General features: G+C 42.2%; 1 protein-coding gene across 1 annotated transcript; it reads right to left on the reverse strand.

The window, feature by feature from the left end:
- Positions 1–1,310: 1,310 nt before the first annotated feature.
- nherf1b (NHERF family PDZ scaffold protein 1b) lies at positions 1,311–27,494 on the reverse strand. Its single transcript, XM_056400392.1, has 6 exons — positions 26,076–27,494; positions 10,262–10,432; positions 7,791–7,944; positions 4,971–5,014; positions 2,877–2,996; positions 1,311–2,747 (listed from the first exon to the last, which is right to left on the reverse strand). The coding sequence occupies exons 1-6, from the start codon at positions 26,694–26,696 to the stop codon at positions 2,610–2,612; spliced, it is 1,248 nt and encodes a 415-aa protein (XP_056256367.1). The 5' UTR covers positions 26,697–27,494; the 3' UTR covers positions 1,311–2,609.

Below are 27,494 nucleotides of genomic sequence, written 5' to 3' on the forward strand. Positions count from 1 at the left end.
TTGTCACGTTTTTATGCCTTACTATACTATGATGTTATTTCACATTTTTATGCCTTACTATACTATGACGTTTTTTGGCATTTTTATGCCTGACTCATATTATGACTTTTTTCACGTTTTTAGGCCTTACTATACTATGACGTTTTATGCCTTATTATAATATGACGTTTTTTCACATTTTTATGCTTTAGTATACTATGATGTTTTTTCACATTTTTATGCCTTAATATACTATGACGTTTTTTGGCATTTTTATGCCTTACTATAATATGACGTTTTATGCCTTACTATACTATGATGTTTTATTCCTTACTATACTATGACTTATGACATATATATGACATATATGTCTCTATATCAATAGTGATGTTAACATATGTGTCACATATAAGAGGATATATTATAATGACTTATATACAGTACATACTCTGGATATACAAATATATACGTTTTTGGTTGCATATATATGAATATAACATATGCGTATAATATAAACAGATACTAAAATACATGTTTATATAAGCTACATATATTTTTCATGATATTGTTCCAATTTCTAAAAGGTTTCATATGTTATTTTTATATATATATAAGCTATATTTCAAATACAAATATCCTATATGTTAAAAAAAACCTTTGGTTGACGGCATTAAAACGGCAATCTCTTTGTTTTGGAGGGGTTGTTGTGTCTCCACCAAACCTACGCCCTTGCCTTTGACAGATGAGTCAACAATTTTGACCTACAGAGAGCATTGCAAGTGAGTCAGTAATGACTTATCAAACTTGTTTGCAAAAAGTTGCTTACTTACACATTGAGCAGAGACAGACTTACATTATCTTTCATTTTGAGTCATTATCATTCATTTCATTCATTTTTGCTGTAAACAGCTGCCTACTGAGGCTGAAAATGACTATAAAATCAGAGGGAGTGAACCAGAACAGTGGCAGGCTAGAAAATGAAAGATTCTATCAAGCGCCATAAAATTGGGGGGAACTGCAGAGTCGTATAATAATTGGATAATTGGATCTTGGTTTCATCATTGCAAGTGACCTTACAAATGGTAACCGTTGTACATTGGTATCATACAGATATTGATTATAGCTGCTTTAATGCAAACTATCTGCAAAATCACACAGTAAAGTACACAGGGTGTTCACATCAGGTCAGTCTGTAGATAACTGATATACAGCATGACCAGAATAGTGCACATATTTAATGCTGCATATCTGATAAAGCAAGTTACTGTATGTAAATGAGGCATCACTGTCATTCATTTTCACATATCTGAATAAAAACCAACACCACAGGATAATGTTGTTGTGATGACTGATTTATTACAATCTACAACTCTTCATACAATTCAATCATTCAGTTTTAAAAGCATCACATTTTTCTCAATATTGGACAAACTACATAAAATCTAGTGAAGCACATACATTCTTTTGGAAATATGTGATCTAAAAGTTACATAATTATTGTTTTAAGACATCAATAGAAATGTGTAAAAATCTTTCACCAAGCATTTTCAAGGAGCAATAAAAATCTTCCATTATGCTAAAAAATGTGAACTGAGCAGCCATTCACAGCGGACATGATGGCAAAGTATAAGGACGGTATAAGTTACTCATAATAAAATGTAGTTCACATTTATTCAAAGGATGATATCACATATTCAGACAATGTATGGAGGAATGTTGGATGGCATTGTAGCGACACAGGATTAAGCTGAAATCATTTTCATTTCAGAGAGTGACATTTATGTGACAAATGAAAAAATATACACAATATATGATATATACATACCTTATAAGATAACCCACATTAAAATAAGAGTTCTTTCCAGTTTAAAGCCATCAGTAAATATTTCCCTAAAAAGAAAATCACAAATGATTCCCAAAAGGAGTTTCATGTTAGAAAGCAACATGTTGTGTATATCTTATTTTAAGGATCATACAGCTCTAACATATAATCTGTAGAAGAAAAAAGTTAGAGTGAATTACATTGAAATAAATGACCCAAAAGTAAATATATCTCAGTCCTGTGTCAGATGTTTGATCCCTAAACTGATAACTGAGTAAATTGGAGATAAATGAAGTACAGATTGTCAGGCTGGTTTTACAGTATGTGGCTTGTCCTGCTGTCATTCAGACGACACTTTAATGCTTTAAATGTTAATATAAAGAGGAGCGGATTATTAAATGAAGCATGATGATCTACGCCTCCTCATTTCCACAGGCATCAGACTGTAAGGGTCCACACGCAGACACACACAAAGGAAACCATGCCCACATATTCACAGGGCAAAAATAGCCAAATACACACATACATACACATTTTCAGCACGGTCCAGTTCTCTTTCATTGGCATATGCATCTTTCATTGTTAGTAGCACATTATACGTTTAATATCTGGGTTATAATAACATGAAGAGTAATATGAAGACTATATTTTACAGAACGGCCTGAATTTTGTCTTCTGCCAATAGTTAAACTGCTCTTATAATGTCATTATAATAATAAAAAAATGTCTTTCTTATGTCTCTTTCTGCGAAGTCACTATAATAAAAATCTGTGTGTGTGTGGGTGTGTGGCAGGTGATCTGAGATGCCCTATAGGTTGCTGAAGAGTTCATTTTTCTTGGTCCAGTCCATGGGTGGAGCTCTTTTGTTGGATCGTTTCTGGTGGGCGAGCTCTTTGACCTGCTGCAGACTCAGGTTGAGAGCTGGGATGGCTTCCTTGATCAAACCCTGGAGAAGATAAAACAGGAACAGCAAAGACAGGAAAAGCAAAAAAAAAATTTAAGAAAAACACGTTGCACCTTATGTTTTTGAAAATTGCACTAAGATTGTTACTAGTGACTTGTTTCTGCAACGTACCTCAGGTGGGGTGTTTGTGGGCGGGATGGTGAGCGAGGTGTTGGATGAGGCGTTGGATGGAGAGGGACTGACTGACAGCTTTGAGTCCCTCTCTGCCTCTTTGGCCCCTCTGCCATTCACCTGGGAACACAGACACTCATCAGCATCTCTTTCATTACACGCACTGACAGCTTAGGATATATATAGATGCGACCACGAGCCCATCTAGAAATGTTCAGCATGGGAGACACATTTGAAAAGTGCACTGGGAAACTATCATCCTTTTTTCCCCAGACTTGGTGCAGTACCACATCTCTCCACAGGGAGGCAGCCTTGGATTTAAGTTGTTTTTTCTACTGAGCACAAGTTTAATGTAACTTCAGGCTCCAGTGAAATGGTCTGCGCTTTTCAAACTCAAACTTTTAACAACTGATTAGTTTAATAAAAGTATATTCAGTGAAGTCTATGTAAAACTTAAAGTAAAGTGTAAAATCAATTAATGTTGATTTCTGAGTTTCTTTTTGTCTTTCAATAATTTTACTGTTTAACTTATCACATTTATTGATCTGTGAATCAATTGTATATGGAAGTTTGTACATCTGTGAATATGATTGGGGTGGAGGTCATTGAATCAGCAAAGGGAATGAAAACTGTGTTTTGAGAAAGTGTTGAGACACTCTTCCTGCTACTCTTCCTGGTTTTACTCTTCATATCATTCAGTGATTTTTCTGTTCCTTGTGTTTTGTAGCAGTTTGAATAAACTGATAAGATAGCATGGTGAGGCTTTGAACACCCTCTAAAAACCACATCTTTCACCTCATACACGACTGCTGCCCGACCTCCTGCCATCCCTCCTCCCCCTCAGCTCTTCAACCTTTTAACCAGCGTCTGTTACGCAACAATACAGGGAACATGTAACTTCACTGCTGCACATTCAGCCCCTGAGTAACGGGAAGCTGGGGTCAGGCGTCACTTTGCATATCTGGCCAGATGCCCAAGTGTGGAAGGCAGCCACAGTGCACACAGTAGTTTCTTTTAGTTTGTGTTCTGGGGTCTTCATACACGTCCGGTATTATCACGTCTTATCAACACTGATTTACATAAAAGTCTAGTGTGTTCACTGAGGAACAAGACACTCTGGTAACCTGAGAGACCCTCAAAAAGCATTCCTGTGATGTCACTGACAGCTAAGGAGGATGTAGAAAGTAAGCAAACACACACAGGGATACAGTGTGTGTGTTTTACAGTTTTCTACAGTACAGAATTTCAAGGGAATGGCTTGACATTTTGAGAAAGAACCTTTCTTTTGATGAGAAGGTTGATATCATTCCCATGTTCGTACAGTAAATATGAAGGTGACGCCAGCAGCCACTTAACTAAGCTTAACATTGTGTCCTACAGTGGTGGTAGTCATTCTGTCTCTTTTTGGATTACACCCAAATACTTCAACAGGATTAACATGAAGCTGCTACATTCTCCACGCCTCAGCTCGTAAGTGCAGCGTTTAGGTTTAAAGCACACCACAGAATGAATTGTGGGTTAAGCTACTTCATATACTGAATAATTCTTATTTTTTATTTACTCTCTGTCTTTGGTCACACCCTTTCAAATAATTCAGTTTATGGAGTTAATGGAATACTAGCTGGGTGGGGTTTTCTACACCACACAATACAATTAAGACCAGAGCGTTCAGACAATGACAGGAAAAGTCCGATCAGTCCACGTCTCTGTGGTTAATAACTCACTTCACCAGCCTCTCAGTTCTTTTATGTGGCAAACCACACCTGAGAAAAAAAAACCACAGCATGTTACTTTCAAACACTGCTCGACCTTGGACCGCTGTGCTGCAGTCTGTGCCACACGAGGAGCTGCAGACTGTTCGAAGCAGAAGGCTGAACTATTATTGTCCTGCTCTCTGCCAGGAAGGAGAGGCTCCATCGGTGAAGAGGGAAATGGCCGCAGTGGGAGATCGACAGTTCCTCGCTCACTTCAACTTCTACTTCTGGCTTTGCTCTAAAGCACATTTCCAAACCAAATGATAGCGCTGCACACTTTAAAGTGTCACCTTGTATCCCCCCCCCCCGAAATGATATTTTTGCTGCCGGTGAATCTTACCTTCTCCTCCATTCCTCCATTAATGACAGGTTCTGGCAGTGGACCTGCAGGCATGAAGATGACACAAGAATCAGTCATACGATCCGAAAACACAAACACTCTTTCTGTCTTTTCTCTGTCTGTGGGCATCAGTGTCTCACTGGTCCTCACTGTGTCATGATACCTCCAGTCTTACACCATCAGAGCAGAGAGCTCCACTCTGACAGATCAAGAGTCTTTCTGCAGCTCACCTTTCATTCCACCAACACCTACTCTATTACATAGCACAGGTATGAGCGGATCATCTATTATTCATACATGGTTCATCTTCTATGAGGTGCTCCTCTGGGTCCTCTCTACCTCCCCTCCTCCAGCTCCTCCAATGAAGCCACAGGCCTTTTACCTATTAAGATATCTGCAGTTTGGTCTCTTGTAGAAATTCAATGATGTTCCCATGCAGGCATGTTTTAACATAAACCTGACTCTGACAGGTGGCAGCTGCAGACAGACATCATCACAAAGGTCTGTCCCTTACCTTCCATCCTTCTGATCCTCAGCCGGAAAGTGTTTTTAGCTAATAATGAGCTATTATGGTAGATAGCAGCTGGTCCTTCAGAGTTAATCTGAGATTCGAGTCCTCCTCGGGTCTTTGCTGTGTGTGTGTGTTTGTGCCCCTGACTCTGAGAGGAGCCTCTCCAGGTCTTAATACAGCTCCAGCTCCAGGCTGAGAGGCCACTTGGAGCGAGCGCCTTGGAAACCAAACAAAGGTGCTGGCCAGCCAGGCTGCTGAGAGAGAGAGTGTGTCTGTGTGTGTGTTAGTGTGTGTGTGTATGAGTGTGAATGTGTGTTAAGTTAAGAGTCAGTGTAGGCAGGTGCCCTCTGAGTGGGCAGCATGTGAAGTGCAGGCAGTTACCTGGGAAACACCTCACTGGAATCTCTCTCCCCTGTCGGGCGTTATTATTTTTAATCCTGCACTGAAACACCAGAGGGTTTAAAAGTCCAGGAAATTATTATGAAACATCTGCAGTTTCATTCAGTGAAGGTACTTTACTTGAGTATTTCCATTTTATGCCACAGGAAATATTGTACTTTATACTGCACTACATGTATCTGCAGTGGTGACTACCTGGAGTCTCTTGTCATGTTTCAGATGGCTATGAGTTATCTTCTCTAGTTCGAGGCCAGTAGATGGAAATTTATCCAATATTTCTCAAAACCTGAGTTTCTCGACCCCTCACATTTATCTCTTGACCCTTAGGAGCTGACCCCTAAATTGTGATCTAACCTTAAATAAAGTAGTTCAAATTACAGCTGCACCGATTTGTCAATTAATCCATTCAAAATTAATCAGCAATTATTTTATTATTATTGTCAAATATCATTTCGGTAATTCGTTTATGGTTCCATGCTTTTTCTTTGCCACACATGAATGTAACATGAATATGTTTTGGTTTTGGACGGTTGGTGAGACAGAATAAGACGTAAAGACGTCACCTATGTCAGTAGGAAATTATCCAAGGGATTTTTCACTATGGTCTGATATTTTATAAACAAAATCAATCGATCAATAGAGAAAATATTCCGCAGATTCATTTCACTGCACGACCACTACCATGACTTTTCATTTTTTAAGTTTGTTTGCTTATAATTCTTCTGTGTTTTCACTTAAGTGGAATTTTTACTAGTAACCAAGTATTTCTATCTTCTTTTATTGGTCGGATCACTTAAGTGAACACTAAATTTATTGATAATGAACAAGGAGCACGGGGTAGGGTTAACTATCAACACTAACAAGTGTAATATCTCAAATATCATTATAAGAAGAATCAGTGTCCTTATTTTGACTAACAGCTCTCTCTTGGATACAGAGGGTTCCCCACTTAGCCAGGCTGTTGCCTTGCCAACAGCAGACAGCACCATGTCTGTGCAGAGTCAGACATTTGGCAAAGCAGAGAAAACATACACACCACCTGCCTGAAGATCAGCTGCTGGGGTTTGATGGGGATGGTTCTCAAACACAGGCATTAAACCACAGACTGTACTAGGGCTCCCCCTGGGGGGTTTGGTAGATATACCATGACCCTTGAGCAAAGCACTGAACACCAACCAGCCCCTGGGATGACCATGCCTCTTTGTTGATAGAGGGCAAAAAGATAATCCCTTAAATCAGTCACGTATGTAATTATTGAGCTTAAACCTGAAACTTATATACCCATGAATGATTACTTCTTATCACATGATGGAAATCACAAGATGCAGTTGAAAGGGACAGACATTTGCCATTAATTTGACCTTGTTCTAAAAATGTTTTCTCATGCTGTCCCATTACTGATTTAGAATTATTTTCAGATGTATTTGCAGTGTAATATATTAAAGCCTTTGTGAGAAAGAGATCTGTATTTAAACTTTCACACGTAACAAACAACACTTGTTCAGTCTGATCTGATCTATTTATGTCTGAAAGATTAACTTTCTCCACAGGACAGCAACATAAGGTGGGGGCAGGATGTGGCTCAGTCTCCCTGTCTATCTGTGTTTCTTGGCAGAGAAAGAAAGCAGGATAGTGTGGGAGAAATACAGACAGAAAGAAATAAAGGAGGAGGAAAAAGTAGAGCCATGAAACTGGGACAGACTTTTAACTTGTAGGAAAGGAGAGGAGACGACGACTAGTGTCTACGACACGTCTGTAACTACGGCTGTTGACTGGCAATGACCTTGGAGTGAAGTATTACGAGTTAATTGCAGTCATTCACCCCGTCCTCGCCACACAATTGCTGCTGGAACGTAACTTGTCCTGCCTCTTAGTGATGGTGAAATCGTCTTATCTGTGTGACCTCTCACCAGACAAGTGCTCCAAGGTGGGGGCCACTCTGCACCTCTTGTAAAAGGCGTCTGTGTCGGGGTCCACCACCAGCAGCCGGGTCTCACTCCCGCCGGCTTTAATGGCAGCCACTACCTGTGAGTGCGTCTTCCCCTCCACTGACACACCGTTCACCTGAGGAGAAGAAGAAAGGATTATTTGAGGTGTTTTTAGAAAACTTGTGGCATGACGGGAAATCCTTCAGAAAAGTCACTATTGTTTCTTTTTTTCGGCCCGTCTGTCTTTGTTCCCACACAGAAGTGAACAAACTGTTTTATCACTGTCAGGATTTCTTTCTCAATATTATCACTTTGTCTGCCAGAGGCTCCAGTGCAGGATATCCTGTGTGTCCACACCGAAATGCACGTACGCTCGCACAAACACACACACACACACACACACACACACACACACACACACTTTCAACCACTAACTTGCAAAACAAACTCTGTAAAGGGCTGGACAGCCGACTGTTTTCCGCCTCGTGTTCACATTTTACTTGGCCCTTCACTGTGTGACACTATGACAGCTGTACTTTGTGGACTACAGTAACTCAATATGTCAGGTGGTTCCCTTCCAGACCAGCTGAGCGCTGTGGGATAAAATCACCATGGGAAAGCATGTGAGAAATGTCTCTAAGGGTGTATGTGTGTGAGTGCGTTTAGGTCATAGGGTGGACCGGCATGTCTAAGCCAGTCCCACAGAGGAAGCTGGACAATAGCTGCTCGGCCAGTAACGGCAGTAACAATGGCTGTCCACTCCCCACAAAGCCCTGCTCCCCAGTGGGTGGTGTGTCTGTCTTGGGGCCCTGTTGGGGACTAGAAACCCCTCGCAAGACTCTAACCCAGACCTGAAAGTCTGTGGTTCGTTTAATCCCTCTGCACTCTCTGTCCTCATCCAGCTCTGATTCTTCCTCTTCGTTTTTCTCTACTTCTCATATTTTCCGTACAGTCGCTCACACTCACGTGCTGGGAGGCAGAAATGACATTCAGCTAGGGAGCGAAAGGAGGCGTGCATGATGGTCCACATTAGTGGACGTGCCGCCACTCTGGTTTGAGTTTGACCACGTGTTGAAAAAACCACTGCACTGAGTGAGTCAGAGACGTTCATTGTGAGTTGTTTCTGCTTCTACTGGCTAAATAACAGTGGGGAGGATCATTGGTTGTATATATCGTAACCACATGGCCTTGTGGTTGTCAAATCTGTGGACTGCAAGGAGAGTAAATAAAAAAAGACTAAAAACTGACAAAAAAAGTGACTGTCACACATAAAGTGAAAACTTTGTGAACAGTGTTATAGTTTAAACTTTTATCAAACATTTGAATGACTAACTTAGAGAAAACAATATGTTAATTAGTTCATTTTGAGCAGCCACACAGCATCCAGAACTAACTAGCCATTTGGAAGTAATTTGGAGATTTTTCAATATTTCACATTTCACATTTTTCATATTTTTTACATGCACTGTATGCCACTTGGACTCCCTTACGCACACATGTCTCTCTTTAGGCCAGTCCACACTGTAATGATGCAGGCAGGGCAGACCTCAGACCAGTTAAGAAGCTGATTGCTCCAGTGTGAGGCTGCTTGCAGTGACAGTTACAACCAAGTCCCCTTGGGGGATTTAAGACCCCACACAGCGGCTGTTAGTCCACATCGCATTCCTCTGAACACACAGTTAACTCTGGGAAAAGACCCGATCACTTCTGAGTACAGTATTGAACTTGCCCTTTGTTACATCTAGACTAGAAAATGTTTTACTATAATGATTTCGAGGTACAGATAAGGATGACATCGGTGCAGCTACGAGACCATGCCTACAAAGTGTGATGCAATAGTCGCACTTAAAAAAAAAAAAGCAAGAAGAATTTATGGCATTTGTGACTATTTTTTAATCAATTCAAGGTGGAAAAGCTGTGGTTATTTTATCACGCCATACTCTATGTATGTAAAATGAAGTACTAGATTACAGGAATCATTCTTTTGTTTTAACAGACTTTCTACGTCATTCTTTAGAGGTAGGTGAGGCCTGATTACACGCCACACCATTCTTCTCTATTTTTATCCCAATGAAAAAAGTTACTACAGTCTGTCTAGAGCGGAAGTATGGCAGACCAATCAGGATACGCTATTTGCATGGATATTTTTGGGTAACTCTAAGAACTGTAATCAGTTACTTCTCATAAAGATTACACTGTAACTGTAACTGTACTCTGTAACTATTTAGGGCAGGTGATGAAGCAAAGTCACTAAATCAAAAGGAAACTTCCTGAAAACTGTTCAGGATTTATAGAAATACTACGTACATACAAAAATGTGTAAGGACTTCTAGACTAGAAAATCATCTTACCAGGACAATAATAATGTTCCAAAATGTCCCTCTTCACACACCATACTGACTTACATCCCAGCATGCTCCCACAGTTCTCCAGCATTGACCCCATTAAAGTACCTGTATTATCCTGTCCTTGGCCAGCAGGCCTGCCCTCTCTGCTGGAGAGTCTTCATCCACGGCTCTGATGTACTGGCCCGGCCGCGCGCGCTCGCTGTGCAGGTTGAAGCCATATCCGTTAGACCCTCGCTGGATCACACACAGACGTGGCCGCGGCTCAGTACACACCTCCTGAAAGGAACCACAGAAGAAAACACGGGTTTTGTTAATACACAGTATGTGGCATTCAAGAAACATTACAACATTAGCTTTTAAAAAATACCTCCACCATGGGTGTCTGTTCAGGAAGAACGAGAGGCACAAAGATAACAGACAGCTCCAGTGAATCGTTAACCATAAATATGAAGCCGAGGTTGAACATGCAGGTGGCTGCTGCATGCTGATGTGTTGTGCAGTGTGTTTTTAACGATCATGAGTAAACTGGAGCTGCTGTTTGACTCCACGTGACTCCAGCTGCTCGCCAGGAAGGAAGAGGGTCTTGGAGGCATGTGATTGGAGGTCTGCTGGGAAGGTTTGTGGAGAATTTGGGTAGGGGGGCAGATGGGGGCTTTAGAGGAAGGGACCAGTTCCGGTGTGGTCCGCAGCCCTGAACGTTCCAGGCTCCGAGAAGCACAATGGAAGCTGGGCGTTGACCTCTGACCACCTCCCCTCGCCCTGTCAAGTCCAGTCCCTCTCTGGGATGGCAGGAAGAGTTAGAGCTGTATTGTCATCCAGGAAAAAACTCAATCTCGATCCCAGAACCTCCCTTCCGCTGTATGGATGAAGCAGTTTCTTTATTTAGCAGAGGGAGCTTTAATGGCTTTGTCTTCGAAGAGGTCAAAGCACAGTGTACGGAGCGGCATACAGGAGAGCACAGGAGACTTCGCTGGTCAGGATAATCTTTGTCAGAGTGACCGAATCCGACCTGACGCTCCCTCCCTCAATGGACAATGGACAACCTCTACAAATAAGTCAGAGCGAATGAGTCACTTTCTACAGAAAATACAGGCAGCAGGCTAATTGATTAAAAACATGACTGGACATAAATTAAGGGTGGACATTATAATAACTGAGGCCATCTGACTCAACATTTTCTCTCATACACAACCTCACACTAGCAATGAGTGATTTTCACTTCACTGTATTATGCAAGCCAATTGTTCTGAGCTAACGCTCCACCCACTCCACACCTCCCATCTCTGCCAAGAATGAACTTCTCTATTTTTCTCAGTAAATCACCTGGAAAATAAAAAAAGACTTTTCACTTTTGATCTTTGGTTCCATTTCCAGGAACAGCAGATGGGAAGCACAAGCATGTTGAGAAGAAGATATATTATTATCATCATTAATATTGTTTCCAGTTCAAGCTTTTAGAAAAGCAGAATTAGAATAAATAAAAATCATCTGGTGTGACAGCAGCAAACTGCACACATCACATCAGTTAATCAGTGTAGACGGTCTGTACGGTGGCCCCCCAGGGACAAAAACATACCAGAGAGCGAGAGAGCACAAATATTAGGGCAGCGCTTAATAGATGTTGTTGTTCTTTTCACCAAGTGGGAGATATTCCGATATCTCTGACTGAATAACCAAAAACATAGACTGACTGACAGACCATCACTGTCATCCCTTGAGATATGCTGCTGTCACGGCAACAAAACATATAAAACATTCAATATTAAGGCAGTTTTGCTGACAGCAGTCTGCTCTCATCACTGATGCAGATTGGCCACCTTCGTGTAGAACCCTGTCAAGAGCCTGCTGAGCATCAGGAGTGTGTGCTGAACATTTGTCCCGCTGATCAGATGTGCTCCTGATACGAGTTCTGCAGTCGCCGTTTCATCCCGCTGGTAACTGATTATACACAAATGGTCGCCTTTGATTGCTCGCTCTTCAGCTTTTCAAGTGTTATCTCCAAACTTCAGGTAAAACCACCTTCTTGTATGGTTACTTTATGCAAACAGAAGCACAGACTAAACAAAGAAGTGCTGTTTTTTCTGTGTTTTCTTCTGGCAAAGGCTGGAATTAACTAACTGAGCTTCCCGTCATGTATTCTAGATGTGCCATCGCAGAGTCTTGCATAAAGTCTGGCGCTCAACACAAAAGAAATAACAAGATGATTTCCTTTTTGAATTATCAAGACACTCATCGGGCGCTGTGGCTGCCATTAGGCATCCCTGCGCAGGGTTAGAGAGGGTGAGGGAGGCTCTGGCAGGGACAACAGAGGGGGGTTTGTGTCCGGAGAGGACAGGAGGGCAGAAGAATCTCCACGCGGGTCTGAAATCTGTGGAATCTGCTGAACACACACAAGGCATGAGGGGAACCAAGGACCCACTACTTGTCAAGTGTGTGTGTGCGTGTGTGTGTGTGTGAGCGTGCGCATGTTTTCTGCCGTACATTGCTCAGATGTCATGTTGACACATCAACAAATATACAAAAATGCAAGTTCTCCGTGAGGTTACAGCAGAAATCTGAGATACACAGTTACAAAATGAGCTGCAGATATACGGGCACATTAAAAAGGTAAAACCGCAGGACAGTCAGGGAGGCGTTCTTTAACTTACAAATTGATATCATAATGTATACAATCAGATTCACAGATCTGTGTTCCCAAATTTACACTGATACTACAAATAAGGAACATTTTTATACTTCCTCTCAGAGTCTGTATTTTGTTTAGAGCACTTTCCAGACCCTAAAGCGTCTGTGAGTACATCATATGCGGAGGGAAAACACAGACTAATTCATCTACTTGTGCTAACTCTTCAGATTTAGTTTGGTTATCGTATGCTTGCGGCAGGGCTGTGAGAATACTGGTCTCACTTCTTGTGTGATGCACCATGTAAAGCTCCTATTCATGCTTAGATGGATTTTCTCCAACTGATGAGAAAAAGGCTTCCGTGACCATCAAGCAAATCATTTCAATCACACTTAATGTGACATGACATCTCGTTTGGAATACCAGTTTTTCTCGTCTCGCTATTTCTAAGTTTATCACTTTAATATCAAAGTCACACAGTTTTCTATTGTGTGAAAAGTTCCTCTCTGCCCAGAAAAACAGCGTTTCGAGATCAACACGCTCTGTCAGTGACACAAACTTTCCCTTTGAGGAGGGAAGTGTTGAACAGGAACTGTTGACACATCTTCCTTCAGTACGCTTCCCTGTGTGCTGGCTCAACTTCCTGACATGAAAGAGAAATCAATATACAAACCCAGCCAAAGATATGTGCAAAAACGTGTTAGCACATAGAGGATAAAGTATTTGTAAAACGTAAATAAAAAGACATTTTAATCTCGCTGGAGAGAAAAGAATGACATCACTGTGTTTGAAATCTAATAAACAAACACTAGCACGACCACAAGGTAAATATGACACGGATTAACCTGCTGCTCCCCCCACATAAACACTAACTATGAGCTGACATTTAGTATGATCCTCAAACCCGAAACACACTGTTTATAAGGAGAGAGCTGGAAGGAGGGAGGAATGATGGATTGAAGATGGAGATTAAAAACACAAACAATGGGAAAGCTTCAATAAAACATTCTCCTTTAATAAGACAGATTTTTAGGTTATCCTGGCAGGACTGCCTGTGCATTCATTACCTCTGTGGGATGAGGAGGAGGAAGGAAAGAGAGTGACGAGGAAAAGTCGTTGTGCAGGGAGCCGAACAAAACCTGGAAACACGCTGCAGGTTACAACAAGATGGCTGAGTTTATAGAACATACAGATGGGCCTAATAATCTAATACTGGGCTGCACATAATAATTATGTTGATCATTGATTCATATGGGCCATATCTTTTTCTATTAAAAATGTATAATTATTATTGATCTATTAACTAAAAATAGTGAAAAATAGTAAGAAACTATTAAACTAAACTATGATGTGATGTATATGACTGTCTCACAGTATACTGTGTGTCATAATACCATCGTTACACTGGGTGATAAGTTTTACTGAGATTCGCTGCCCTAAAACATAGGTATAATTTTCAGTAACATGATATTTTGGTTGTCTAATGTTGAGCTGAGTTTGAGCCAATAATACTTTGCTTGGTATTAACTTATCCACTGGTGTTAATATTCATCTAACAGTAGCTACCATCACTGCCGCAGTATGAACATGACTTGGGTGGATACAAAGTTAAGTAACACTGGGCAGTCCAAGTAAAGTGAAACCAGTTTCTTTCATGTAGAAAGAAATATTGCGTCATATTTTTTTTTCCACTGAGACAAAAGTCTTTTCAACTTCACCCTTGCGTGTGCTGCTGTTAGACCACAGCCTCTTTCATTAAGACACACCGTCTCTCAGGCAGCTAATGTATCTGCTCTGCACAGACTTTGGCAACTAAAAATAAGAAGTTGCTTTGAATACCAATCACTCCAAAACAATACCAGGGCCCATCTTAATATTCTCTAAACACACCTCTGAGTCACACCACCGTCTCACAAAACTCACTACATCTGCTGCTCCAGTTACTCTTGTTTTTAAGATGCACAGTTTACAGGTTCCCAACCCAGAGGCTGATGTAACCCTGTTTTAGACATGTTTCTGGTTTCTCTCAGGAAGCAGCAATAACCAGGAGATAAGATACCAAGGCAAAATTCAACTAACATGAACTCTGACCAAACTGCAGCACCTCGAATCGCATGTTCTTGTTCTCTCTTGACTCGAAAATAAATCGCTGATCTCCGCAATCTGTTTTTGGTTAATAAAGTTCATAGATATTTTTGAAATGTAATGCTCAGTCCAAAAGTCCCTTTCTATCATGCAAGAGGCCTTTTTTTATGTAGAGATGCAAACCTGATGGGTCATGTGATAAGGGATGACATTGCTAACTACTGTTCATTATCTGTCACGCTCACATTTAATGAAGCAAGAGCCGATAAACAGACAAAAATGAGGCATTGTGCTGTAGACTAAGAGTGTCATATTAGCAGCTCTGCGGGGCTGTACATAGGCACAGCAGTGCTGTGAGCTAAATGCTAACATACTCACAATGACAGTGCTAACATGATGTTTAGTGGGTTTATTTATAGTTTAGCTACAGCCAGCTTATTAGCACCAAACAAAGTACAGCTGAGGAAAGTCAAGACAAGTCCGAGTCGAGTCCCTATCATCTGAATCAGAGTCCGAGTCTGAGTCATCAAGGTTGAGTCTGAGTCCAATTCAAAGATGGGCTCCGGTGCTCAACTTGATCAGAAGACCTAGCTATGGGTTTTAACAACCTTACTGTATGTTTTACTGACAAATGAGCATGTTGGAACAAGTCAGTGAGTATGTTGTGAAAGGGGATGTTTCTGCGGGGTCGTACACTGTGGTTCACAAACATCCGAGTTCAAGTCATCAGTGCTCTAGTCCAGGTCGAGTAACGAGTCCCGAAAATCAGGACTTGAGTCGGACAACACCGCCACCAACATCAAGAGGACTCAACCTCTGACCATGAATGTCTTTACAAGATGTAACAGCAATCCATCCAATAGTTGCTTTGATATTTCAGTCTGAACCAGTGTGGTGGACCAACAGAGAGACTGACATTGCCATCAAGTGCCATATGCTGCCAGCGAGTAAAATATATTAAATATCAGCATTTACATGAGCATTTCTCCAACAGAGCACAGGCAGACTGTCACCGTTTTTTGCTTCGAAGCTACTGACGGGTGAATGTTTGACAAGCCAGACTGCCTGATTTGCATCCCCTAAAGCTCTTCGGAGAGTATAAAAAGGCAACATATACCTCCATAATAATCCATCATGATCATCAGTCTCTGACTCAGCCACTGGAGATTTGCATCTGCCAGACTCATGCTGATTCAGTATGACAGAGGAACGCTGTAGCTGTGAGCGATTCAGTCTCTGGCGTGGAAGGAGCAGTCTGTGTGTGAAAGAGTGTGTGTGTGTGTGTGTGTGAGAGTGTGTGACTGTGAGAGTGATGCCAGAGGCTGCAGCCCTGCCACTCAGCCTGCCAGTTACTTCATATTTTCCCCCATGCTTGGCCAGACAACTGATGTGAAACTGCAGGCCTTAATAAAGAAGCACACATATGAGACATTTATTACTGCCGGCTTGTGTCATTCCTGCACAGCTCCTGGTCTCTGACTCAACTGCACGAAAAAAGGTCACAAGCTGAAAATTTCCTATAATTAAATAAACATATCACTGATGTTTTTCAGACGTTCTTCTTCTGTCCAAACAGCTGCTGATAACGTCCCTGAAGTTCTGCAAATCATCAACTGAAAGCTGTCACACTCAGCTGAGCTCTGCATGCAGATATGTCATCTAAAGCAGTCTCTCTTTCAACCCTCTGTATTGCCCTCTCTCCTTGGGCTGCTTACTTCATCCCCCCTGTTGCTCTAATAAGAGAAGGCAGCTCTCCCATGATTTCGGCCTGTTTGATCAGCATAAAGAATTACCGCCAAAGTGACACACTGCCAGGCACCACGGTTACTCAGTGACATGACAGATCGTTGGCCTCCCGGTCCTTGTGATTGCCATGTGTAGTTTTTGACGGAGATTAACGGCCTCAAGGAGAGGCTTAATAAATGTTTGACGTAAACCTGGTTCCTTTTTAACCAGTTTTGTCCTCTTGAATGTACGGAGTGCACCACTCCCTCAGGCAGGATGGGGGTGTTGGGTTTCAAACTGGACCATTTAACCAGCTGCGAGGCAGGCAGAGGGGGGGAACAAAGCACGGTACTGTGCCCCCCCCCCCCCCCCCAATTTCAGGATGGGACAAACTAGCTCTACAAAAGACACCGAAGAAAGGTTCTGCTCAGGGTTCCCATTACAATAGACTCTTTAGCAGGGAGGCCTGAAAATAGAAAAGTAAGTCATCACAGCAGGGGTACAGACACTGATAAGAACAAATGGAGTGGTTTTGATTATCAGACAGGAAGATCTTTGAAAATGATCTTGCATGTTGCGCCTTTGCTCAAGAGTTTTCGTTTTTAAAATCATGACTGCATTAAAATCAGCCCAACACTGACCGCCAACTTCTGTCCTATCTCTCTTTGTCCTATCTAGTCAACAAGTTTTATCTCCTAAGCCAGTCTTCCTGTCCCTGACCCCCCCCCCCACCCCCCACCCTTGCAGACCTTCACCAATGAGCTATCAAACTTTAGAACCTAGTTCCTCTATCCTGGTCATCACACTCAAGAATGATGCAAGAATATGCAAGTTGAGATAAGTTGAGATAACTTACCACAGAGGGTTGAGTCTCATAAAAGCAGAACCTCATTTTTATATTCAAGCGGAAGTGGAAATGTGATCACACTCAACGTTACATTTACATTAAAAGGGTTCATTTTATTCCCAGTGCCACTTAAGCTTTTCAGTTAAATAAAACCAATCTAATGTGTAATTAGTTAAGTTGATCTTCTAATTAAAAAAATTCCCCTCTTGTAGCTCTCCTCGTAATTAATTTAATGATTCTCTGCATTTCTCAGAATATTTTTTTACCCAGTTACTTCAACTTGACTTGTTGCATCCATCTTTTAGTGGGACATGTATTAGCAGGAGCAAAAGACTGATAGTTACCAAGAAAAAAGTCAGGCCCCTTACTCAAAGTATGCCTTGGAGCTGTGTTGCATTATTGAGACAACTCTCGATATAAAAACGTATATCTAATCTGTTTTCTTTTCTGATGGATGCTGCCTGGGTGACTGGTACATACATATCCTTGAATTTACCAATAGATGCAAAATGTAAAATGTAAAATGATGAGGCTGTTTCTCTTTGTAGCTGCACAGGAAACATTTCAACATCACAGTCAGTCATCTTCTTCGTGTGTGTTTGTTTATCAGAATCCAAAGAACGATAAAAAAGATTAGATACATTTTGTTGATGGTGATGGTAGTTTACAGCAAGTCTACAAGAGAGTGGCACGCTAGCAGCTCTATGAGGCTGTATGTTGGACACATTGTGTACAGATGTTTTTCATGTTCATCGTCTTACTTTTACAGGTTAGCATACCAAATGTTGGCATATGCTAACGGCCAAATGGTAGGCCCTTGCCATGCCCGAACCACCTCAACTGGTTCCTCTTTGAAGCTCCCTCCGGATGTTTGTACATTTGTATCCGCAATTTCAATCTTGCGGTCACTACCCAAAGATCAGGACCGTAGGTGAGGGCTGGAACGTAGATCAACTGGTAAATTGAAATTTTTGCGTTCCAGCAATGGTCTGGTACAACACCCACTTTAGTCATTAACCAAAGTACTGTTCAACTTTTAATAGTACCAGAGGCAAGGTCAGAGGATCAACAAAGTGCATGGCCAAAAATACCACCATCAAGGAAAGCAAACTATATTGGTTCATTTTAATGAAATCTTAAGTATTTTGTGATTGCTTTGTTCGCTGGATTTCCTTGGTTTGGTATTATTTTAGCTAATGTAAATATGCACATCAACATTGTACGTTTATTTGCTCTGTCTTGGTCATACCCAATATATGGTGCCTCTGCTATATACAGAGGGTGGAGAGGTGGATAGCAGGGGGGTGAGTCTATTTCAGGGTGAGCAGCGACTCATTTCCCCCTCCACCCCCGGCAGGGCGCGGCCCTCCGGCTCATTGTCCGGCCGGGGTGGTGAACCTTCAGCAGAATGGAGAGGGAAATGGAATGTGGCATTGTGGAGCCTTCATACAGCGTCCCATGAGACCCAATCACCAGCCACCACACACACACACACACACACACACACACACACACACACACACACACACACACACACACACACACCCACACACACACACACACACACACACACACACACACACACACACACACACACACACACACACACACACACACACACGCTGTTCAGGTTCCATTCCACCCCTGACCACACTGCCACACTGGCCTTGGCCTTGAGGACGGGACAGCGGTGCTGTTGTTTGAACTGACGTCACCGAGAAGTTTCAGTGAGAGAGAGAGAGAGAGTGCTCTGATCCGCGAAGCCGCTATCGATTATTTGTTCCACCCCCAATCAATAGAGCAATATAATGATCTGCTGTGATGTGGTACAACTTTATTTTTCCTTTGCTTGAGACGTAACTCTTGTGCCTTCGGGCAGCTCATCCTCTCACTAGTTTATGACTGTCTGACATTTAAACAATGGTACATACTATATGAATTTATGTTGTTTATTATTGTTTAAAAAGGCTGGTACCAGGGCATCCTGGAGGCTGCGGGAGTTTAAGATGTTGACCATGTAATCACAATGTCCACAAGTCTGGCCGTGGACCTTTGCTGCATGACCCCCAGCCTCTTCTGTCTCCCCTCATTTCCTGTCATCGCTCCACTGTCCGCTGTGTAATAAAGGCAAAAATGCCCTAAAAACCTTTATAAAAACCGTGTGTCCTAAATCTATCCCACTTACCCACACACAGAGTGTGTTCACACTGCACAACAAGCAGGCAAACAGTGCGCATAGTAAATACGGTAGGTTTTTGAGTGTGCTGTTGATGGACACTATTTATCCACAAAGTAACGGAGGAGCCGAAAGAAAACATATTTTGCTTTCTGTTGTTGTGTTTAAGTATGTTGATTCTTTTGTATACCAACTGCTAAAACAGTGTACTATGACAATTACCATATATTATATATTGTATAGAATTAGGATGTAGTATGAATTTGAGATACGCTGTATTTCCCATACATACCCTATACAGTACATTATAGAATTTGTCTTTTTAATTTTTTATAATTTTAGGTTTCTTTAGCTGTACATAACACACACACATACATACACACACACACCAACACTATGTCTTCTATGAGTTTAGAGGTGCTTTTATTTCTTCCTTGTACGTGTCTGTCTTGCAAAACACTGCAAGTAACATAATTGCCCTCGTTGTGATACTCGTGTTATCTTGGGCGATGTTTTATGATAGAATTGTATCATGAGTTTCCCTGTGATTCCCACCCAAAAGACATACAAAAAAAACTATTTGTCAAGAGGCAGATATTAAACTCAGCACCAACTAAACAGGGAATAAGGCCACTACCTTCAGTTTTTAGGACATATTGGGATAAAATACTAAAACACATCTCTTATATGTTACCTTTTCTTAATCTTAATTCCTCCATTACAGCACGGTGATACACATTATCTTGGTGCATTTCTTTTTATTACTGCTAAAGATAAAATATAATAAGATAAATAATGAATCACATCATCTCACAATCACGTTTTTCTAAAAATATTTGACTTAGTGAGAATGACTCAGGAGGGTGGGAGATATAGAAAAAACATTACAGTGTATGTAATTTACACTGTGATACTGATAAAATATATAAAATCCAATTTTAAGGATAAATATAAATGGCCTGTTTTTCATTACATTATATATCATATAATATACATCATATAATGCAGTCTTGGTGAATGATTTGCAACATTGCCTACAATGGCATAACTTTAACTTTTGAAGTAAATTTTTTTTTTTTAAGGAATACCGAAAATTATTATTTTATTAAATATTATATTATATAATAAATTTCAAAATCAATTTCAATTCCATTTTTCAAGCATAAAAGTTTGAGACCCTTTGTCAGATAAAAACAATTTGAATAAGATCAACTAATTGATTAATCAACTAATCATTGCAGCATTATGTGACTTCCTCTGAATGAAGGGGTAAAACAAAATCTCAGACAGCAGGAAAATGTAATATTTCATATCACAGTATTTAACATCACAAAGCTCAACGTCTTATCAGCCAGCTCATACATGTTACACACTTGAGATTGTACTCCTACACATGTTACACTTAAACCTCCACAAATCTGTGAGTGGAAACACAACGAAGTCCCGAACACCCTCCGCCCTGTCTTGTCATGCAGACAATTTCCCCTGAAACACGCAGCCCAACAATCAACAAAGAGGAGGGAAGGGAAGGGTGACTCCCAAGCTATCTCACACGCACATGCAAGTACATACAAACACCCACACAAAACATATATAAATGCCGCACATGCCCAAACGAACGAGCAAATGTCAAGCAAAGCGTGCGGCCAGTCTGAATGAATCATTATGTATTCCTCATCCTGTCAGACAACCACAATGACACACACTCCATTACCTAAACACAGCCGGAAACAATACCTGACTTTGTCACAATGGCTTTGATGATAACCAGCAAACACAGCAACTATCAGCTGCAGATATTGTTTACTTTGAACCATGATTCAGTGTCTGTTGCTGAAAGAATATCCTATTGAGCTAATGCCTCTTACATTTTATTATGCTATGAATGTTTTCATCGCCGCTGCTGCTCTTGGTCAGATACACAGTGAAGATGAGAGAGTTAATCTTGCCTTAATGTTACAGTTAGCTGTCTGACAATGAGCTGCTGGGCCTCTCACTGCAGTCCAGGGGGGTGAGAAGTGGATCAAGACAATGAGGTGGGGGAATCTTCCAAAAAAACAACAATGACAGGAAATCAGCACAAAAGTCCTGGGGTCTGCACACAGGCCAAGACTCCCACAGACACAGCAGCAGGCAGCCAGAAACACACACCCTGACTGTCCTGGCTCAAATAGTTAGGTGTGGTAATTTCTGCCTTTATAGCATGACAAATAGTCACCGAACGCTGACGTCTATTCTATTAACAGAAAGTCTTATCCACAGGCTATTCCTGAAGCCATTACATCAGGTATCAGTGAATGTGATAGCAGTTAAAGGTAAACTCTCAAAACTGAAGTTATTCTACCCTGCAGAACGAGGTATGACAGAACACAGATGAGAATGTCACATGAGTGTGATGTTACCCTCCCCGGTGCCATAAACTACGGACAAATATCCAAACCCATATCTGAGTATTTCCTGCAGAGGAAAAGACATTTCGCTGTCATAACTTTGAAAACACACAGCTAAATTCAGGGTTTGCTTCAGGACGACACACACACTAAACTTGACCGATGGCCACACATTTGAGAGTACACAAATACAGACCGAATCCTCACACACACAACAGCTCGAGGACGATTTGTTTAGGGAAAACGTGTCGTCCCATGCAGTTAAAGAACCACACTTTCTATGTAAAGCCAGGGAAAAAAATAAGCCGTCCATATGTGGTGAACACAGTGGAAGCTTTGAGCTCTTTAATAAGTAGGTTTTATATAAATGTGCAGATTAAAGGAGAGAAGTGACAACCAATGGGGAGATCGACATAAAGTCGCCTTCCTGTCTAATTTCAGGCCTCCAGTGATTTCTATGTAGATACTAGAAGGGAGTCTCATACACACACACCCACACACACACACACACACACACACACACACACACACACACACACACACACACACTCTTGGAAAGACCAGATCTCATCTAACCACAGTCAATTTCATCTGACACAACCACTCTTCCTCTCCTGTAATTAGTGTTTAAAGATTGGCTTATGTAAGCAGCCAACAGTGATGAGGAAGACTCCCAAACGCTTCTCACCCTCACACTCTCTGAATGAATCACTGGAGAGGTAAAAACAGTGTGATTAAACAAATGCAGCTCCTGGAAAATACATTTCAATGGGTTTAACTGCAAAATGAAATACTCCTCCATTTCTTGTTTTTCTGCTGTGCATTTTAAAACAAACACAGTGTGAAAATTAGCTTTTCCTAAAGTGTTGTTAGGAATTTGACCAAAAGCTGCGACTAATGATATTTTTCATTAATTCATTAATTAATCGGACTTTTATTTTCTTGAATAATCAATTCATTATTTTAAAAAAATGGTTCAAATCCAAGGATGTTCAGTTTATAACAATTGTTATCAATCAATTAATCAAGTGATTCATTTCAGCTATAATTTTGACTAGATTTTCTACAACCATCTCAAACACTCAACATTTGAGTAAGACAGAAAAGACACACATGTAAATTAGTTTCCACAAGTCTTCCTCTGGATGAGCTGATGGATGTAGATTTGCACTATGAGCTGAGAGAGAGAGCATCCGCTGCTACTTCACTGCACTCCACAACGGCTGAGAGAAAATTTTACTGCCTGGTAAATGAAACAACGACCTTTGGAACAGATGATGTGTTTTTGTGTGTTTTGTTCCATTATGACGACAGTGGCTCCTATTTTCTTCTCGGGCCGAGCTCCATGTTTTGACCTTCATCACTGCTCATCCATTTTTTCACACCTCCCCTGCACTGTCTCACTTTCGCCTACTTCCATCCTCACACATACATACATGCCACATGGATTGCGCACACACACACACACACACACACACGCACACACACACGCACACAACATCAGCGTAACCATGGCAACCTTGAGCAAAGCTCCTCGGTTTCCGGAGAGGGCGTTGCTCTTCGAACCCTCTTTTGTGTCGCTTCAAAGACGAGGCCAGACGGGCAGTGTGCGGACGTCAGTGTGACTGCTAAACCAATGCTGTGTGTGTCTTACAAGGCTGTACATGAGTGTGTTTGTCCTGTGTGAGCTTTGTGAGGGCTTTTGTGAATGTGTGCGTGTGTGTGTGTGTCATTGGCCGGGCCACAGGGCTCGGGCACAGGAATGCCGGACAGGATGTAGGGAGAAAATTCCAGAAAGAGTGGATGCAAAACAGACCCTGAGGTGCCTCTGACTGTAACATAGAGACACAGCAGCTCTAATCTGCATCCCTCGAGTCCAATTTACACTCTCACACACTCTATTGTGTCTTCTTCTGTCCCTAAGTAACTTCCTCTGCTTCTGAAATTGTGGTTTTCTACTCACTAAAGCGTTTACAAGAAAGCGAAATTCCCAACTGGGCTCACTGCTCATCATGGTTTGAACTGCTCTTTGCTCCAGGTGTGTAACTCTGGGAGCCTGTTGAAATTGAAATCCTAGCAGTGAAAATGCGTTTCTTAGGAGTGCTATTGTTTGTTTCGACGCCACTTCCCTCTGGGTTGCGTGCCAGTGTGACTTGTACTGCCACAGGTCCATTAGGCCATCTGCAGAGAGTATCGAGAGTAAACACAGGAACAATCGCTGTATATTCCTAGGACAAACAACACAGCCCAGCAGTGCTCGAGCGCTGAGCACAAGTGTGCGCCTTAAATACCAGAAACATAACTCCAAAAGGCCCTGCATGCTCTGCATATGTGAAAGCTGTTATTACACAGTTCTGGTGAAAAACAAAAGGCTGTAAGTAGGCAGTGAGTGGCCACCTATGACAAAATGTCAACCACTGCACTCAGTAATGACAGCGTGACATTTCAGTGAAGGAGACAGGACATTTATGTTTTCCTTCACATTTTTTCCTCCACATTACCACTGAAGGCTTTCTTGCAAAATAATGGTGAAATGGTCTCTGACAAAAAAAAAAAAAACAGAATTTGGATATGAAGACCATGCAGACAAAGTATTCTTACAAGATTCAACACAATTCACAGATTTTAAATTCCAGCTTCTAAAGTGTGAATATTTACAGTTTTTACAGGATTCCTCACCATCACTTTCCCTTTAAGTTCAAAGTGTCACCACCTTTCTGACCTCCCTGACCTCCTGGCAGCTTCAGCAAATCACAGCAGCAGCACACTGTAGCTACACGCTTGTCCGTGATCCCACCACTACCACATCATGTAGAAAAGCTTCATTTGGGGCTTGATAGAGAACAATTTAATTATTATTAATTTTCACCTCCATCAAACCACACAGTTGCCAGAAAGGTTGCTTAGTGTCTCAGAAATTCTGGACAGAGTTGGACAGCACATGGATGAACTGGATGTTCTGTTTCCATGCTGTTAGACACAAGACAGACAGAGTGACACAGAGGTAGATCAACAGCCAGAAGGAAGGAGAGATGAAGAGAAAAGACCACAGCAGGGTCTTATCTGCTTCTTGGCCAACGCTGCTGGCTGTGCACTTCTTCCCACCTCACTCCCACCCACAGTAATGTACCGAGGAGGAGAGTCAGGCACGGACAGAAACAGCCTCGGGGGTAAACATCCAGGATGCAGCGGCGAGGGGCACAGATGTTCCCGACTGGAGAGACCCCCTTCTCCTCTAGTGCTTTCTAATGAACCCACGTCCTGAGTTCACAGCCGCACAGACTGACAGCAGGGCAGACACAGCAACCAGTGGCCACTGCGGAGTCAGACTGTGCCCATAATGTTTTACAGATAAAGATCAAAGGTTGAAAAAAAAAAAAAATCCTACTGTGGGATTCATTTAGGGGAGATTTTCAAAAAAATGACACTAAATCATTTCCTGTTGTTTGTTGCAGAGTATTTCGCAATGTCACATATTTTGTTATGGTCTTTTTCTACAGTACACAACGCAAAGACACAACACCATGTGTTCTCTGGGTGTTTTCCCTGTCTTTTGTGCAGCCTGTCATTGTTGCCAACTTAATGCCTAACCTTGTGGCGTCACTGTAATAACAAAAGACTGAACGCTCTCACATTTTCAAGTGGTTGCTCTTTGAGACACAGGAAAACAGCTGCAGACAAACAATATCAAACTAAATAAGTTACTTGAGAGGACAGTCGAGGAACAGTTTGAGGTTCAGGACAGAAGGGTCACAGTCTAGTTTGGTCCCTGTTTTCATGAACCAGGCTGAACCAGGTTTTTTCTAATTGTCCTCCACCCACAGCAAATGTCCAGCCAGCTGACCCTGCCCCCAGCCTGGCAGCATCTGCAGCAAGGGGCATGTGGGTGAAGCTTCCAGTGTTGACCATGACACAGAGCACCCATTCTCTGTCCTAAGTAGTGCATTCAGCGGTGCACTTCTCATGTGAGTGTTTGTAGTGAAATGACTTGTTGTAAAGAAAAGTGCGGGGCAGGAGGAAATGAGAGGAGACATGATGCAGAAACTTTTCTCTGCACTTATTTGAACTCTCACCTTCTCTGAGCTGATGCTCAGCTTCTTGTCGACGTGCTCGTGGATTTCTCCGTTACTCTCCGGGACCGGCGTGGACTCCCTGGGTGTCATCTCCTGCTGCCGCAGCCGCTGCTCCACCACCGCCACCTTCTCCACCTCCTCCTCCGCCTCCTCCTCCACCTCGTCCTGCTTGGCATGCCGCTCGACCCCGTTTTCTGTCCCGTCTACCTCCCCGACCTCCTCCACCACGACCACCTTCTCCTCCTCCTCCTCTTCCTCTTCCTCCTCGTCGAAGGGTAACGGGACGCCGTCGGTCACATACTCCTTCAGACACTTCATGTTGTGTTTCTTCAGCAGCTGCTCCGTGTCCGGGTCCACCACTATGAGCTCCAGCCGGCCCACGGTGGCTCGTATCCGGGACACGACCTGCTGGTGGCTCTCGTTCTCCACGTCGTCCCCGTTCACGAACACCAGTCGGTCTCCGGCGCGGAGCCCCGAGGTTTCTGCCGGGCTGTCGGACTCCACTAAACGGATAAACTGCCCCGTCTTACCTTTCTCCCCGTGGAGGTGGAAGCCGTAGCCGTTGTCCCCCTTCTCCAGCGTGCACAGCCGGGGGCGCAGATACTGGCTTTTGCTCGGCATGGTAGGCTTCAGTCGCCTTCACACTGCTGCTGCTGCTTCTGCTCAACCTGTTGCTCGTTCACAGTGGAAATGACTAGAAGACCTGCTCAGGATGCTGCTGAGGAGGGGTGTGTGAGAATGAGTGGTACCCCTTAAAAAAAAAACACACACACACACACACCCAACCCCCGCCCTCTAAGGCAGATTAGTCCGTGGGAAACGGTGCCGGTGCTTGCCCCACTCTCCAGTCCACTTCCACAAACAACCAAATGTCTGATTTTAATCTTCACACCTGCTGTAATCCTCAATGGGAGCCCTCGCTATCAGGCTGTGTCTCCGTGGAGAGAGGGTCCTGACCTGGAGGACTGATCTGAGGCTGGTTAAACTCACTCAACAGTCGCTCCCTTTCAGTGTGGCGACGAAAGTAGAAAAGCCACTCAGGAAGAAGGAGGTGCGTTCAAGGAACAGCCCAGCCGACTGTTCATGCAGATATGGGACGAGTGTGGGATGAGAAAACACTAAACCAAAACAGTCTAGTAAAATACAGGATCTTAGAGTTTTCTCAAACTGCTTTTGCCATTAGTTTTATCAAACTTTTTGCATTCTTTCTCCTCTGTGAGCAGCAGCTTTTTTTTCTTTTTTTTTTACACATTGGGCACATACAGTATTTGTGCCCAGTACTGCGAACCACTCTTTTTGATGCAACACTTTCGCCCATTTTTTGAACCCTTTTTCATTTAGTTTAGTTTGCTTATTCTCTATAAACTCTTTAATTTTCCTCCTAGGTAGAATAAACTATCAATCCATTCATGTGTGTGT

This window comes from Seriola aureovittata, chromosome 17 (genome assembly GCF_021018895.1).
Source record: "Seriola aureovittata isolate HTS-2021-v1 ecotype China chromosome 17, ASM2101889v1, whole genome shotgun sequence".
Taxonomy (NCBI): Eukaryota; Metazoa; Chordata; class Actinopteri; order Carangiformes; family Carangidae; genus Seriola; species Seriola aureovittata.

Excerpts from the sequence above, each read along its gene's own strand:
- nherf1b (XM_056400392.1), bottom strand. The coding sequence starts at position 26,696 with ATGCCGAGCAAAAGCCAGTATCTGCGCCCCCGGCTGTGCACGCTGGAG. Across the intron at positions 10,433-26,075 it reads TGAGCATCAGCTCAGAGAAG|GAGGTGTGTACTGAGCCGCG; the intron begins GTGAGAGTTCAA and ends GGTTCCTTTCAG. Across the intron at positions 2,997-4,970 it reads ATGGAGGAATGGAGGAGAAG|GTGAATGGCAGAGGGGCCAA; the intron begins GTAAGATTCACC and ends CTGTGTTCCCAG.